Genomic DNA, 18,017 nt, shown 5'->3' with positions numbered 1-18,017 from the left:
TCTCTCGTCGTTCTGGCTGTTCGACACGGCGCATTGAAGCTTCTCGTCGTTCTTCGCGATCATCAACACGTCTTGTAATTTCTCGTTGACCATCGCGGTCAATAAGACGCATTTGAATGGCTCGGCGATCCTCACGGTCTTCAACACGTCTTGAAATCTCTCGTGTTTCCTGTTGGTCATCTTGGCGCATTTCTATGGCTCGGCGATCCTCAAGGTCTTCAAAACGTCCTGTAATCTCTCGTCGTTCTGACTGTTCATTACGGCGCATTGCAGTTTCCATTCGTTCTTCGCGGTCATCAACACGTCTTGAAATCTCTCGTTGTTCCTGTCGGTGACCAAGATGCATTTCAATGGCTCGGCGTTCGTCGCGGTTATCAATACGTCTTGTAATCTCTCGTCGTTCTGACCGTTCATTATGGCGCATTGCAGTTTCCATTCGTTCTTCGCGATCATCAGCACGCCTTGAAATCTCTCGTTGTTCCTGTCGGTCATCTAGACGCATTTCAATGTCTCGGCGTTCCTCGTGATCATCAACACGTTTTGAAATCTGTCGTTGTTCCTGTCGGTCATCTAGACGCATTTCAGTGGCTCGTTCTTCGCGATCATCAACACGTCTTGAAGTCTCTCGTTGTTCCTGTCGGTCAACACGTCTTGTAATATCCAGTCGTTCTGGCTGTTCATTACGTTCTTCGCGGTCATCAACACTTCTTGTAATCTCTCGTCGTTCTGGCTTTTCGACACGGCGCATTGAAGCTTCTCGTCGTTCTTCGCTATCATCAACACTTCTTGTAATCTCTTGTTGCTCCTGTCGGTTATCAAAGTGCATTGTAATTTCGTGCGGTTCTTCGTGGTTATCCAATTGTCTAATTGTCTCTCTTCGCTCTTGTTGGTAATCAGCGCGGAGTGTAATTTCACGGTTACTATCCCGATTTGAATAGTCTCGAGATTCTGCACGAGCAATATAATCATAATACTTTTTAGGCTGCTGACGCTCTAAACCCGACTGTTTTGAATATTCAATGTTTCCTCGTACCCAAATTTCCCCGTTGCTTGAATATTTGGTCAACTCGCTGTTAAAACATTCAAGGTAATCATCGTCTTGACAAGTGCGTAATTCCTCGCGAGCGAAACTGGTCGCTATTATCAGGTAAAGGACAGTTGCTTGCAACTGCCAAAACCTGAAACCCATTTTATTTATCACGTGGTTCAATATATTCGCGAACTCTTGTGCTTTGGATAAAATTGTATGATGCTTGAGCTCTTGTGTTTATTGCGATTGTCCTTGTCGAGCTGATGGCTTTGACTTGACTGACCTCATGGAAGTATTCGCAGCGCTTTTATACCAATTCCTGTGGATACGCTGCAGGAAAACTCGCAGTGCTGTGCTCATAGTCGAAGATGTGTTCTAATTTCTTCCTTCTCAATGAACTTCATTTCCGCGCTGATTGATTAAATTCGCTTATCGCACATGTGCACCACTGCACCACGTTAACACGCTTCAAACAGTGCGTGAGCGACCACAAAAGGATTCGGTATACCTTCTTATGCCCTCATGGATTTGTGTCGTTGTACTTATTTTTATCGCTTTGTTCTTAAAAAATAATGTTCCTGGTTTATGAATGAATTGCCGAAGCCTTGACAATGACGTCAATGAAGCTTCACTTTGAATGCCAAGGACTTTTTTGTGACTCATAAAAAGTATTGGACGTTAGTGGAGCACAGTAGTTAATTTAGTAATAATAAGTAGTGAAATTCTTGTAAATTGACGAACTTTTAAATAATGGCATTTCGTTTTGCAAATAGATGAATATGCCACTGTACGTTTTGATATATCTCAGGAGCTTAACTTTCAAGAATTACAGTGTTGTAATTATAGCAAATAGATTGTTTTGTTATAGCCGACGTTTATTCAATACTTGCTCCAATCTCCCGTTCTTTCTATGAGAGTCTGACAACTTTGACGGCGACCTACATCTAAATTTTCCGCATATTTCACCAGGTATGTTTTATTGGCATTAAATTTTCTCTAGTGGATTGACTTACAGTGACTGTAATGGCCAATCAGTAGTAACCAAACGGCTCTCTTGTTTCCATCGACTACAGAATCTGTTTCCGTGTTACGGAATATTGAGTTCTTGCAGCATTAGATCATGGTAGTTTTTGTCATGTAGTATTCCAGCTAACGTCAATAAAACCCTTTTTATACAATTTTATTATTTTAACGACGTTTAGGTGTTACGTGAAGCACCTCTATATCCCAAATCCATGATCTGAGAAGCATCCATAAATTTTTCGGGCCGCTTAAGTCTCCTTTGGAAAACAGTTTCTCAACTAACTCCATTACCGAATTGTCTGCACTAATCGCATGTGTCGGACAATAATTTTGGACCCATCAATGCCTCCTCTGTTGTATAGAAAACGTTAGAGAGATTGATTGATCTGTACGTAAGTGGTAAAAACTCGAGAAATGAACTTTCAAGGACATATCATTCCTATCGCATGGGTATGTCAGTGGTTTGGTGGTGAATCGAACCTTAAGTATCCCATCGTCAAACTTCACTGCAATAGAATGATGGTGGAGGAATGCGGTAGTGCGCTGGCGCACTGGAATGCGATTAGGAGTACAAACACAAGGTGACGTGTTCAAATCAGTATTTGTGTGTAACAACCACACCAACTATGGCACTGTATCAGAGAATCGGCATGACTGCGAGCCTCAATCTTGCACCCTGAAATCATAGCCCACTTTGATTTAATTCCAAAATATTTGTATTACCAGGACGTTGAGCCTAGCCCTAACAGTCGCTTTTCTGAGGGATATACCTTGGAGGAAGAAGTCGTTGGAGGATAAGGGTGGTGAGTTTTTTGTTTTTCAGAGGAGATGCATGACACAAAGGTAGCGGTATATTTACTGGCCTGTAACGCAGCCCTATTGTAGAGATGTCTCATCTATACCGATAGTAGGGCAGCGATTGAGTACACTGATTGCGCGCTCAAGACTAGTGAGGGTTGTCTAGATTCCTTATCTCTAGCTTAAGGAGAGCGATACCTCTAGAATTTTGAAAAAATTAAAACAAAATATTTCGCTCTAATCAATTGAAAAACTATTCAGAAATATAGTCCCGAAGTTTCATTGGCTTACTCCCAATATTTTCGAAAAAAATAGGCCACAGAACCACTGCACTTCATGCATTCATGCAGCGTATACTTGTAGTACTAACGGGCCTCCTCGAAACTAACTTTTTTTATCCCGCCGTCAAAATTGCGAGCTATTTATTTAACCGATTTGCTTGAACTAAAGCGTATTTTATAGACAATTTTATACTGAAGTGGGTGATATAGCGCTTTTCACTATTTTGATTTCGAAAAACAAGGACAAAAATTACACCTTTTACAAAATCCAGACCTACATCTTCAATTTTTCGAAGTTCTAAAAACCCCTCTAATATGCAATTGACAAATGCTTCTTGAGTAATAAAAATTTACTTTTTTCATTTCAGATAAGAAGCCTAGCCAGGAAGTTGACGCCGAAAAAAGTTTCAATCAACGCAATCGTTGATATTCCCGCCATTTTTTTTATATAAAATAATTTTTATTTTGTAATTCAATAATACCACTTAATATATATGTAAAAAATCGGATGCGATCTATTTCTATTCTCCCATAATAAAAATGGAAAAAATTACCTTTTTTGACGATACTAAAGGTATCCTCCCCTTAAAGTGATATGTAGAAAATAGCTATGGCTAGGGGAGGTGGTAATTGGGGAATGGCAACGTCTAGGAGCTCCGTTGGCTTCCTGTGGTTTGCTACTAGGCCGAGTGGGTCTTGGGCCACCCCAGCAAGCGTTGATAAATTATCGCAAGGTCTTTCTCGCACAGTGTAAATGCTTAGAAGTCTAGCGTATCTTTCAAAGGTTGTCGGAGTTTTAACTGGACACAGTCCGATAGGGATTAATGCGATCAGATTTAATATCTTAAAAGCTGCATCAGCTGTTTGGCTGTTGACGAGATAAAATCACTGTAACACTTCCTCCTCGATGATCTCGCTTTTGCCGGTTCAAGGCAAGGAAAACACGGATCTCATACTTTTAGAAAGCCAAACAGTGAAAATAGAAATAAAACCAGAGTTCTTTTCATCTGGCTTCACAAGGAAGTGTACATAACAGTCTAAGTGTAATTCCCCATCATGATGAGGAATCAGCTATCTAACATAACCTAAAATATAATTGACAAAATTTAAGGTGTTTTTAACGCTTACGGATACTCAGTTAATAATTTATAATGTGATACATATCAACGTGTGACGTCAGAACGGTTCGGATTTTTTTTTTTTTTTTTAACTGGAACTATTTAACCCTTAACTAATAAATAATTTATGACCCATATTTAGTATATAATATAAAAAATCAACTTACATTATTTGAAATCTATTTGTATGTAGGTATGTATACAGGGTCTGTCCGGAATGTAATAGGACTAATTTACTTCCGAAGCGACTGTACTTCGAAACATGCGCGCACCGACTGGCAAATGAGCAAATCCAAAGTGAAAACGAAGCCCATTGTCTTTTTTGACTTCAAAGGCATCGTCCACTCTGAATTTGTTCCTCCTGGACAAACCGTCAACGCCAAGTACTACGTGGAAGTCCTCAAGAAACTCAAACAAAGGATCAATCCAGGACAACGCCCCGGCTCACACGGCCTTTCTTGTGAACCGCTACCTAACCAAGTCTGGAATCCCAACGTTTCCGCAGTAGCCCTATAGCCCAGATGTTGCCCTCCTGGACTTTTTTTGTTTCCTCGCCTGAAAAGACCGAGGCTACAGAGCAGCATGCGTCTCGGCTCTCAAGGCTATTCCGTAGAATGTCTTCCGTGATGCCTTCCATACTTGAAAATCAAAAGGAGCCCATTTTGAAAGTTTTTAAAGAATTGTAACGATTGGTTCAATAAAAACTTTTTAAATCGATCCAGTCCTATTACTTTCCGGACAAAACCTGTATGTGCACGACATTCATTCATAAAAAAGGGTTTCATTCACATTTCTGTGCATTGAGGAGGCAATGAAGTGGCAAAAATTACTGTACAACAAATTTGTCTTAACATATTTTCAAAATTGATAAAAATAAATTGCCCTTACAAACGTTTTATGACATGTCATGTGCATGACTGCCAGGAGATGGGTCCAGAGTTCGAGTGATAAAAATTTAGTATTTTAAGCTTTTTACTGCCAAATTTCCAACTTTTGCTCATAAGGCGGCTCTCGAAATACAGTTGACGTTTGAAAGCAGTTCAATGCTGGAAAAGTCAGTTATACAAACATTTGTAGGTAGAGAAACTCGGCCAAATTGCTAGCCAAGTAAGTTTCACTTCACTCTCTATTTATTGAATGTTATATTTGTTTTGCAATTTTGCCATTTTTTTAGCCAAACATAAAATTCATAAATTCTTTAGAAAGCCCTTTCCATTTAGAAATCCCTTTCGTTTACGATTCTAACATAATATTGCGCAATATGTGTGTTGGCGCAAGTGCACATTTGTGATAAGAAGAAACCAATCAAAGGAAATTAAATCGAACACTCAATACAGAGAATGATTAATTTTATTTATCGCCGGTTGAGCGCAGCCTGATAGCATATTACTTGACACTCAGTTAGGCGGAAAATTTAAATTCTATTAAAGGATACTCTGCACTTGTATGAGTGTCTACATATGTGGCTTGTGTGCTGAGAGAAAAGTATAAAAGAGCGCATACATTCTAGCTTAGAGCTTAGTGCATAGATTCCGCTCCCACTTGTGTGAGCTAAACTTTTTGTGAAGTCAGTTTCAAAAATTGTGCTGAAGCTAATTGTCTAACTGCAACGTATTTTCGTGGGGAGAGCGGATTTTTGCAATTGAAAATGGGTGAGTTTAGTGATGGTAAATAATTGAAGTATGAAATATGGTTTTTCTTACCAAACGTTATAAACTTTTTAGCACACACACCAAACAAAATAAATTCTTAAAGTTTTGTCGGTTTCGCATTCTCCTGAATTCTTCTTATTCTCTATTAGCGTAGCCACCGCTTACCCGGTTTTAGGCGAGTTTACAACACGCGAAAATCGTTCTGCATTTTCGCTCTTTGATGACAATTGGATATTCTAAGTGTAGAGGAAGAGGAACGAGATCCTCTGCTTCCCCCGGGTGGTACTGTGTCGAATACTTTCAAAGCTGGAATGTATACATACATCCTTTCGGACGACATGACTTAGCCAGCGTAGCCGCTGAACTATGTCAATGTCGTCGTACATCTCGCACAGGTTCCATAAATCTTCCATCGAACATTTCTGTCAAAATCTCGTAACGCCGACTCCTTAGATGTTGTCATCGTCCATGCCTCTATATAGCACGACGGGGACGATGAGGGACTTGTGAAGTTTGGTCTTTGTTCGTCGACTCAGTCTGAAGTAGTTGGACCAGCACCTCCTGGTAAGAATTCTTTCTGCGATTAGATTTAGGCTGACGCTGTTGCTGGTATTAATGCTGATTCCAAGATAGACGAATCTATCTACAACTTCGAATTTAGGACTGTCAATGGGAAATCGGCGAAGAGGTTTTGTGTGTCGATCCTATTTTCACGGGTGTTTTCCAAGACTTAGCGGTCAATTGTTGATTTTCCAGGCCACACTGATAAGGTTCAATTAGTTTGTTGACGGTGGGCTTTAATCTTTCACACAGAACGCTCGACAGAACCTTATATGCGATGTTGAGGAGACTTATCCCACGGTAGTTGGCGCAACATGTGGGGTCTTCTTTTTTATAGATTAGGTACAGCGCACTTAAATTCCAATCGTCGAACATCCTTTCGTCCGATCATATTCTACAAAGAAGCTGATGCAGTCCTGATGATCGTTGTCAGTTTTTCGCCGCCTCATTTGAATAGCTCGGCCGGTAATCTATCGGCTCCTGCCGCTTTGTTGTTCTTCAGACGAGTAATTGCTATTCCTCTGGGGCTTCTACAAGAGTATGCTCCGGTCTTGAAGCCTTCTGTTAGTCGTCGGATCTTTTCGTAGAATTTCCGAGCATTACCCCTGTCGGCCAGCTTGTCAAGCTCTTCGTACTAACATTTCAATCGTCGAAAAACTTCTCAAACTCGATTTTTGAATTAGTCTTTAGCTCTTTCAGCAATTTTATCGTACTTCAGGACATGCATGCCAACACACTTAATAAAAATAACAATTGAACTCGCCAAACCCTCGTATATCTCAATATAATACATCGCAAACTTGAAAATCTTTTTATATTTTCAGAATGACAAAGGCTTACCAAAGGGTGCGAGGCGCCCAAATTCAACACTTCTGTTTATTGCCTTTTACTTATAGTTTATTGTTTTTAGTAAATTTGTAGCGTACAACATTTGTATAAAGCCTAATCAGACGAGACCATCCATGCACAAAACAAAAATGTGTTAAAAACATTTTAACGGTTATTTTTTGTGGTTACATAAACGTTGCTGACGCTCCAACAAAACTTTGTGCGCATTGTTGAAATAATTCTCACTTCTGTTAATATAATTTAACAAAATAAAAATAAAAACAATATGGACAACTTTCGAGCGTTTGTAAATTGGACTACCCTACTAGATGGAAATGTGAATCACAATAATTAAACTTAGAGCGAAATTATACGCCATTTCATGTACATATATAATATACAAATAACCAATAATTAAACGAAACTTACTACTTGTTGCAAAATTATCAAAATATTACTTAAATATGCTAGAGAAGTGTTGAAGAAATTTTCATGCTTTTCTGAAGCCCAGAAACGAAGAATGTGAGAATTATAATCATACCTACATACATAGATGTATATGAAATATGCTATAAATTAATTGTCATTATCAAAATAAATTGTTGTGTGTGTATTAATTAAAGTTTATTCTCCTCTACTCAGTCCTTAAGTCATCATCTAGTATGAATATCCGAAGACCTCAAAACATGTTGCTGTTGTTTGGGATTACAAAAAAAAATAAAAAATAATAAATACTTAAAAAAGAGCATGAATTTTGAATTTTGGTTGCGAAATACAATAAATTTCAAGGCATTTAAGCTCAAAATTAAAAATACAAAATTATACGATATTAATTGACTATATAATCATATGTAAATGCACCAATACGGCGATACAAGAAATACATATATATACTTGAGAAATGAGCACTTATGTAACACATTATACCAAGCATTATAAATATAAATAAAAAATATGTAAATGTGCAAATTTAACTTAGAGAGTTTCACCAATATTAATTATTGTTCAAATGCTTAAACTATAATTGCATGCTTTTAATAAAAAAAAAATATATAACTTTAGTGTTGGGTGAAATGAAAACTGAAGTGGTTTCTTTATCAATAATTTTGTTGTTACAAGCAACATGCGAGTTCGAATAATGGTCTTTGGGTATATAGTATATAAATTTGGTTTCATTTTGGTTAAGTAGACCTGAATAGAAAACGTATTATGAGATTGGGTAGACTTGATTAGTAAAGAAGAAGAGGACTTGACTACAATCGTTCTCAAAAATATATTCACCAGAAATCGTTTTTTAAAAACATCATTTTTTTTTATTCATTGCTATATGAATGATTCATGTATCTCATATACAGAGTGATCCATTTGGATGTTCCCTATTTTTTTAAAGAAAAAACACTGAAACTTGAAATTTAATGGGGAATGTTTGTTATCAATCGAAAGAAAATTTTTTGGTATTTATTCAGTGAATATTATCTTCAATTGTTGGCCGCGGATAGGTCTCAGATAGTCTATCCGTTGAGATCAATTTTCTATGATCCATTCGAGCATTTCAACTGTTAATTGGTGAATGACACGCTACTGTTTTACTCCATATGCCTGAATCGGCCGGGATTGCCTGCATAGACTTTAGAGTTTATATATGTATCCCCACAGGAAAAAGTCTAACAGTGTCGTATCACATCTTGGTGGGCAATCGACTGGCCCAAAACGTGAAATTGTCTGCTCACCAAAGTGTTTTCTCAATAAATCCATTGATTAAGGCGGTGTGTGGGAAGTAGCGCCGTCTTGTTGAAAGGAATTCCAAATGTGCCAAGGTCCTTCCCCACTTGGTCTCACCAAGAGAGTGGATGTCTTCCTCTTTCTCTACTTCCCTCAGCGGGTACTGTCGAACTTTCACAGCTGGTTTGTTTTTCTCGATTCGGACGACATCAGCGCAGCAGCTGTCTTTTAATTCACTGAACTACATATGTCAATGCCGTCGTATAACTCGTACAGCTCATCGTTCCATCGAATGCAATACTCACTATTGCCAATGCGCAAAGGAAAACATGTAATGTCGACTCATCATTTGTTACTGGGTCAAAGATAGACGAAATTATTTACGTCTTCGAAGTTATGACTTTAAACAGTGATATGGGGGCCAAGTCGCGAGTGCGACGACTGATATTTGGTATTGCCCTCGTTCACTGCTAGACCCATTTACTTCAATTCCTTATCTAGTCTGGCCAATATATGAATAAATTAAAGCAACACTTATAACGTCTAATCAGTTCGTAGAGGCATTAATCTTTCACACAGTATGCTCGATAGATCCTTATAAGCGATGTTGAGGTGGATTATCCCACGGTAGTTGTGTTGGGCAGAGCACCGCCGCTTTATTGTTCTTCAGACGGGTAATTGCTATTCGAACTTCATCATGGTCGGATAACTTATTTGCCCAACCAGGCGTTAAAGTCGACAAGCACGATTGTGATATTGTGACTGGTCCCATAGGTGCGCTCCAAGTGCTCATAGAAGACATCTTCGGTCACATCGTTTTTCTCTTCAGTCGGCCCGTGGGCTAAAACGATATGTTGAAGAACTTCGTTTTGATTGTGGCTAGACGTTCCTCCACCGGCGTGAATGCCAGGACTCAGCGACGGAGTATCTCTCCCGACAGGAGTCCCACACCGATCTTGAGCTTCTTTATATGGCCACTGTAGTAAATGCCACAAGGACCAACTCGTCTATGGTCCTTGTCCCGTCCATCGCACTTCTTAGACGGCGGTGATGTCAGCCTTTACTTCAACGAGTACATCAACCAACTGGACAGCGGCCCCTTCCCAAGTAAGCGACCGAACATTCCAGGTGCATGTCCTTAGATCGTAATCTTTAATGCGTTTGGTCATCATCAAAAGGGGGGTATCTCGGCTGAGATTGCTGCTACCGTCTCATTGGGACCTCTTGCATTTTACTCTGAACTAAAAAGTGTTTGAAGACCTGGTTGAGGACCGAGCTCATCACGCGGAGAAAACGGAAACTAAACTCAAAGTCAAAAATGATTCAACTTTTCGAAATATTTTATTTATTATATTAATTTGCGATGTAATTATTAAGTTATATTTTTATAAAGTACATACTGCAAGTTACTTAGAAATATTTCAATACACTATGGAAAAGAAGTAAAATATGATAATAAGATGTCAACTTCGTAAAAGTGTTTAGTAACTGTTTTAATAAATTTTTTCCATGAAACTATATGGAATAACGACTTATTTTCCAATATGAGTAAATAAATATTTTCGAAAGTAAAAATCTTTTGAGCTAAAACGTAGTATTGTTTGTAGAACCTAGAACTTATACTTAAGTGGAGCTTAAGGGAAGAATATCAGTATTTATAGTAAAGCATTTTATAATCTTAGGAGGTGAGTTAATTGAAACCGAATGGGTATAAGATTTATGGGTTTAAGATTCAGATTTAGATTAAGATTAGACCTTAAGATTAAGATTTATGGGTTTAAGATTTAGGTGTAGTTACTTAGATAGATGCTCACAATATTTATATTAACATTTCAATCCATGTGCGCTAATATTCAGGAAATAAGTTCCTTCATAAACGAGAATCAGTTGTAATATTCATGGTTTTGTGTTTAGTTTTTAGCTTGAGATCAGTGAGTTCAGGCTAAAATACATCAGAATAGGGGAGTATTTTGCATAAATTGACAATTTTCAATTTTGTTTTATTGTATTATTTAAAATTATTTATATTTCATTTCAGCCTAATTCTTCTTCTTAAGTTTATCGATTTCTTTTTTAACTTTTATTGAAACTTGCTCAATTTTACTTCAATAGTAATTATAACGTTTAATAACTACTGTAAAAATAACACACAACTATTTCTATAACCTATGGCTTATATAATTACTTGTAATAATCATATGAACTATTTCCGTAAAGAAATTGACGGCAACTGATGGTCTCGGTCTCGAAAGCGCACAGTTTGGCATTGGCGTTCCGTTTACTGGCTTTTATGTATATTCATATTTTTAATGCATAAGTATAAATTCACAAACATATTTTTTGTATTTCAATTTTAGGTTTAATAACTTTATAGTTTTTCGAGGTTTGGCATTCTTCCATTCAAGTTCGGTGCAGAAAATTTAGTTAAAGAAATGTTAATATTACTTTTTTAAAAAGAGGTAGATTTCGAACTAAAAGTCTGTACGAAAAAATTTTAACTGATAAGAAATTAAAGCTACCTGACTTTCCCAGAATAAAATTGTGTAATTAAGAATTGTGTGAGTTTGAGTAATTTTTAATATTTTAATTAAAACAACTAGTGTCAAAAAGAAAAGAAAAGAACACTTAACTTTAAATCGATATATAAAATAGTTTTTGAGTTGCAGCTTTCTAACGGGTGATTCAAGTAGACGTACTTTTTTCAATAGCCTTTTTTGACAGTTCCCGCATGAGTCGTGTCCAGCTCTCATATTATTTTTGTTCAGTATTATTTGGCATCTCATCATGGAAAGACTTGCGACAAGACTTAATGCAGCTTGTGTCAGAACTGAAGCCACACGACCTTCTTCAAATTTCAAAAAAGATGCCACACTTTTAAGCTAAATTTTGTTCAACGATGGGTCCAGTTTCTGGTTCAATGGGTAGGTATGTAAACAAACAAAATTGTCGCATTTGAGACGAAGAGCAACCTCAAAAGCTTCAAAAGTTGCAATTTCATCTTGAAAAAACCGGTGGAAACAACACTATATATTTCTTCAAAAATGATGACGATAAGAATGTAACCGTCAATGGCGAATATTATCGCGCTATTATAACCGACTATTTCATAATTGAAGTTGAAGCTCGTGATGTTAGCAAAATTTGTTTTCAACAAGACGGCGCCACTCCCCACACATCGCGTCAATCAATGGATTTATTGAGAGAACACTTCGGTGAGCAGATAATTTTACGTTTTGGGGAGGTCGATTGATCATCAAGGTGTGAGACTTTTTTCTGTAGGTATATGCGGGCAATACCGTTTCGATCAAGGTTTTGGAGCAAAGCATCGGGCGTTTTATTCGCCAATTACTAGTCGAACGAGTCAGTTTTATAAGATTATGTCGATAGTTTAAAAAGAACAATTTGTTGAAAGTATTTTAACTCATATGTAATGCCAAAATCAGGTGTTTTGTTTTCTTCTGGTGATTTAAAAATAAATTTTACAAAGATTCCATTAAAATATATACAAGCTGTTCAGGGAAAAAACCAAAATAGTTTGTTTTTCATTATGGGTTAAAGCAGTTTCGGTGAGAGGAGGAAACATTACCTCTGTATAATAGAATCATAGTATATTATTACAGCTATTGTCCTTTACAGTCTTATGACACTTGAAACGAGCATTTTATTTTAATATTGAAAACAAGACAAAACGTTAACTTCGGCTGCACCGAAGCTATAATACCCTTCACAGGGACATTTTTTATAGCATAAAAGGATATAAAAATATAATATTTATCTTGAGTTTGATCGACCAGTTTTTATTGCTATACTATAGTGATCCGATCTGAACAATTTCTTTAGAGGTTATACCGTTGCAAAACTGCAGATCGATATATGTACATATATACCTGTGCCCAAAAAATAAGGTGACATTATATTTATTTTGAAAATTCTTTATTTATTCTTCCAAATCAATTTCATCCCCTTCAAAGTAATCCCYRCTAGATGTAGTACATTATGCCAACGGATTTTCCAATCTTCGAAACACTGGTTGTAGTGTCAATTTCTGGGATGGCCTTCAGTTCCGTCTTCGCTGCGGCTTGAATCTCGTTTATCGTATAAAAACGGTGTCCCCGGAGCGGTCTTTTGAGCTTGGTGAACAGCCAGAAGCCGCACGGCGCCAGATCAGGTGAATACGGTGGTTACGGAACGATATGGGTTGAGTTTTTGGAGAAATGATCAATCATTTAATGCAAATTCTTTGCTCAACAAATTTCCACATCGCAAAAAACGAAAAACCCACTTTTAGCAGCCCACATAACGACACGTATCTCAAACGCTAATGAATATTTTGACATAAAATTTGACATAAATGTGACTGACAGTACTACCAACCTAAAAAAAAAAAAACATAATTTTCCAAATCCTTCGACGCGCGCAGTTTAAATTCAAATGTCATCTTATTTTTTGGGCACAGATATCAGATATTTCATAAACTGAGCGACTAGTTTGCTTATATACAGACAGACGAACGCACAGACATACGGACTTGTCATGCTGATCATTTATTTATAATACAGTAAGCCACAAAAATGAGTATACACAGGAGTTCGTAAAAGAAATACGCAAACTATGGAAAGTTTAATGAATATATTTGAATTTTTTTGATGCACATTTGAAGTCAGAACTCTTATTTGAGTATTATTAATTCATTTATTAAACATTAAGCAAAAACTTAAACAAAAAACTAAAATTTTAGATAAATCCACGGTATACACTACATGGAAAATAATAACCCGAGGTTATGGGGTCTACCAGTTTTTTTGTAAAATTAGGTGATATTTCGCCCCATATCCTGTTAATCTTCTTTTTTAGCTCTTCTTTAGTATGGGGACTGGATTTTATCAGCTCAGATTTCAGATCTCCCCATAACTGTTGTATACGGTTTATATAGGGGAATTGTGGGGGAGTCTTAAGCAATTTTGGAGTACTATAAAGTAACTATGCATTTGCTATAATCTCTGTATGTTTTGAATTGTTGGCTTGTTGGAATCAAAACACTGACGGAAGCTTAATTTTCTCCATGCTTGCACGTAAATCGCACTTCAGTGTATTCAAATAAATCTCCTGGGTCACGTTGCATTCAATAAATTGAATGGTGTCCTCTTCATTAGCTTCCTTTGACCCCGACAGCATAACTGAGCCACCGCCATGTTTCACTGGCCCAACTGAATGTTTACTTCGCAGCTCCGTGTTTGGCTTTCTCCCTACAATTTGTCGTCCATCAGATCCGCAAATGTTAATTTATAGCTTCGTCAGTGAACATTACATTTTCCCAGTTACACTTATCAACATGAGCTTTCGCGAATTAAGAGCGTTTTCTCTTATTTACACCAAAAATAAATGACTTTTTACGTACATATGCAAGCATGTAAATTAATTTTGCGAAAAATACGAACTTTTTTTTGACACATTAACCGTTAAGTGGGGAGTACTTTTTGTTGAATTGATTTCCACTTTACGTACAATATTGCGCTCATCAACATCAGTCAACATTTTTTTCTCTACATATTCATTAATTTATAATTTTTTGAACTGTGCAATAAAGTCTGTCCAATAATTTCACTAATTTTTCCGATTTACCTTCATTTCAAAATTTTTCACAATTTCTCTTATTTCAATAGTGGTTTTCTTTCTAGTATAGGGTCTTCTTAATAGGTCAACAAAAGTAGATACATAGTGACAACAAACGACGCCATATTTTTTTTCTGCTCTTTTGACATTTATGAAAAAAGTTTGCAATTTCATCATAGAAAGATATACGATCCAACAACGAGTCGAAATTATTAAAATTTACTACCGAAATTCGGAGTCAGTGGCCTCAACTTTAAGAGCGCTACGTTTAATTTATAGTCGTCATAATCAACAATTCTGCATCTTGTGGAAAAATTTGAATCCACAGGCACAGAAAAAATGTTCCATTGCCAGTGAGACAAGGAAGTGACCGTATTGCAGAGAATATTTTTGCCGTTAGCGTATCAATTGAGGAAGACCCAAATCAGTCACACATACTTCGTTCTAAAGCGTTGGGCATCTCTGACATCGTTGTGGCGAATTTTGCGGAAAGATTTTGCCCTACATCCGTGCAAGATCAAATTGAAGCAAGAACTGAAGCCGCTGGAAAGCCAGCATCTTCTTTTGTGAACTTGAAAATGATCTGGATTTTCATCGAAAAATCTTCTTCAGCGATGAGGCTCATTTCTGATTGAATGGCTTCGTCAATAAGCAAAATATGCGTCATTGGTCAGGCAGCAATTCACACGTACTCCAAGTTGGCATTGCATTCCATAAAAATTACGGTTTAGTGCGGTTTATGGGCCGCCGACGTCATTGGTTTGTACTCTTTCCGTGATGATCAAGAACGGCACGATACTGCGAATCCGGAGATACCACATTTCAAATGCAAATTTATACTCATTTTTATTACATAATTTTATCAATAATTTTTTTGTTTAAGTATTTTTTAGTATATTTAAGTATTTTTTTAATGTTAAACAAATAAGTTAATTTTTGTTGAATTATTGTTGTCAAGATTTCTATCTTCAAAAGTGCATACATTTTTTTTTTTTTTATTTGCTAAATTTGGCATAATTTGTATATTTCTTTTATGAACACAGGAATGTATACTCATTTTTGTAACGAACTGTATAGTATAGGTCTCCGATGTTTTAATGAGTTCGATGAGTCAACTTGGGAAACTTAAAATATGCTGTTCAGGATATAAAAAATTTAATATAATATAAACAAAATTAATTTAAAAAAAAAGTAATCAATAAAAAAACAAAATTAGTAAAAAAAAGTAATAAAAAACTTAATTAATATATTGTCGAAGCGAAAAATACTAAAAATTGGTATAGACGTAAAAATTATCGACGAACGCATTGTTTGCACATTTTGGACAATTCGTATCTTTCTTAAACTCAAACGCAATCTGTTTAGAAATAATGCAAAGCAATTTTTCATCAAAGTAATATACATAAATGTTAGTAGAAACATATTGTCGGTAATTACACTCATAATACGCACTAATTTGAATTCCACGTGATTACAGCAAATTTCTAAATGACAGCCACTGCCATAATTACTCACAATATAACAAAATATTGACGTACCATTACAACTACACACACATATTATATCTAAACTACATACATACATGTATATATATCTAATAAAAATCTGTCATATCCCGGTAATCGGTGTCACATATGCGCTTAGCACAAGCGCCGCTCGCTCATGCTTTGTGTAAATATTCAGTCAACTTTGTTTTTGCTTTTAAGCGCATTTTGGACAATTTTTAATTGCATAGTCAATTTACAAAACAATTTAATGGACAATGTGCAATGCAATTCTTTTTTTTTTTTTTTTTGAATACTTAATATTATTCGCTTACAAAATAGTGTATGTGTTTTAAAAGTCATACCTTATATGGATCGTTGAATAATTACTGCATAACCACAATTGAAATGGATGGCAAAAATTTGCTGCGCTCCTTAATACATGCAAACACACATACATATATGGAAAGTAGATTGACTTTAAAACCGCTCATCAACGCGCATATGAGTTGCTTGTTGCATGATGAGCATTGAAATTGAAAATGAAAATTTTGCAACTAAAACTAAACGTTGTTTTACTTTAAAAGTGGGCGTTGTGTGGGAGCGCGCAGCTATGGGCGGGCACTGGTACTTAATACTGAGCATTTTAATTTAATTTCTATTTTTTATGAATTTCTTGCGCTGGCACTGTGCGAAACACGAGCATACAGGGTGCTAAATAGCAGCTAAAAGCTTGGCCGTTAGTTGCGATGATTGATGACAGTCGGTCTACGGTCGGTCTACTTGAACGGTCCCGAATTTTTTTATATGGCCAAGGACTGGCAACTCACTAAAACAACAACAACATGATTGCTGTTGACGCTTAAATGCGCTTTTAGGTGCTGCGCTGGTTGTTGTTGTCGCCGAGCAAGTCCTCAATAGCGCCGGTGAGACGTCCTTTGCTCAGCGCATCCACGAGCATGCGCAGGCGTTCCTCGCGCTCCGAATGGCGACGCTCCAGCGACGAAACCTGCGTTTACGTAAGACACAACGAAAACAAAACATTAAAACATACCGTTAAAAATTGTTATTAAACTGCAATTAACCTACAAATTTACTGTTATACGCGTAAATGAGTAACTTTAATTTCGAACCTGAATAGCTTTTAAGCGGCAACGTTACAAAGTTGTATTTAATTAGCGAAATACTACTATATGTCGTAATACTTAGTAAAGTATGGTGGAGCAACACACACACATTAATACTCTCGAGATCGAACGCTGAAGTGGTAAGAAGCGCAGCGCAACAATAAGATATTAAGCAAAATATCAAAGAAATTATCGAACAAAAAATTATTATGTAAAAGTTAATTTGTTGCGCTCGTATATTAAATGATAAATGACCGAAAAAGCGCGAAGAAATCCGTAGCGGCGAATGAACTGTTAACAATTAAAGCAAAGCGGAAGGAAGCATCAGCAAAAAGCAAAGCGTACATGAAAAATAACACTATAAAAAGCATAAAAATGCACAAAATTACAATTACAACAAAATACATTACAAATGCGCAGCCATACATACATATGTATGTATGTGCGACAAAAATCATAACAATCATAAATAATAAGATTTCCAAAGAAAATAGACAATAAGCATTGTGCCAAACATAAAACGGCAATTAAAAAGCAACAAAAATCACATAAACGCCAACAAAAGCTAATAAATTCATTTATAAGTACGTTGTCGCATATTACACGCTTGAGTTTTACTGTTGCATTATGACGCTTGTAAAAGGTTGGCACTTCATATGATTGTACTTAATTTATTTTATTATTATTTTTAATTTTTTTATTTAATAATACTGTTGTGTCCAATATGGAAACACTGCAGTACAATTTTCGTCTTCCATTCTATCGCATTTTTTTGTATTT

General features: G+C 36.4%; 1 protein-coding gene across 1 annotated transcript in view; it reads right to left on the bottom strand.

Moving 5' to 3' along the window:
• LOC108968286 (trichohyalin) overlaps positions 1–16,989 on the bottom strand; it is a 19,875-nt gene extending 2,886 nt beyond the window's left edge. The window contains exons 1-2 of the mRNA XM_018932249.1: positions 16,476–16,989; positions 113–2,404 (exon numbers count right to left, since the gene is read on the bottom strand). Coding sequence (XP_018787794.1) covers positions 113–1,189 — 1,077 coding nt within the window. The 5' untranslated portion in view covers positions 1,190–2,404; positions 16,476–16,989. The remainder of the gene's footprint in view (positions 1–112; positions 2,405–16,475) is intronic.
• Positions 16,990–18,017: the final 1,028 nt, after the last annotated feature.

Source organism: Bactrocera latifrons, unplaced genomic scaffold, assembly GCF_001853355.1.
Source record: "Bactrocera latifrons isolate USDA-ARS-PBARC rearing strain unplaced genomic scaffold, ASM185335v1 scaffold_0, whole genome shotgun sequence".
Lineage (NCBI taxonomy): Eukaryota > Metazoa > Arthropoda > Insecta > Diptera > Tephritidae > Bactrocera > Bactrocera latifrons.
The sequence above is the reverse complement of the archived record's forward strand: the minus strand, read 5'-3'. Positions and strand labels throughout refer to the sequence as shown.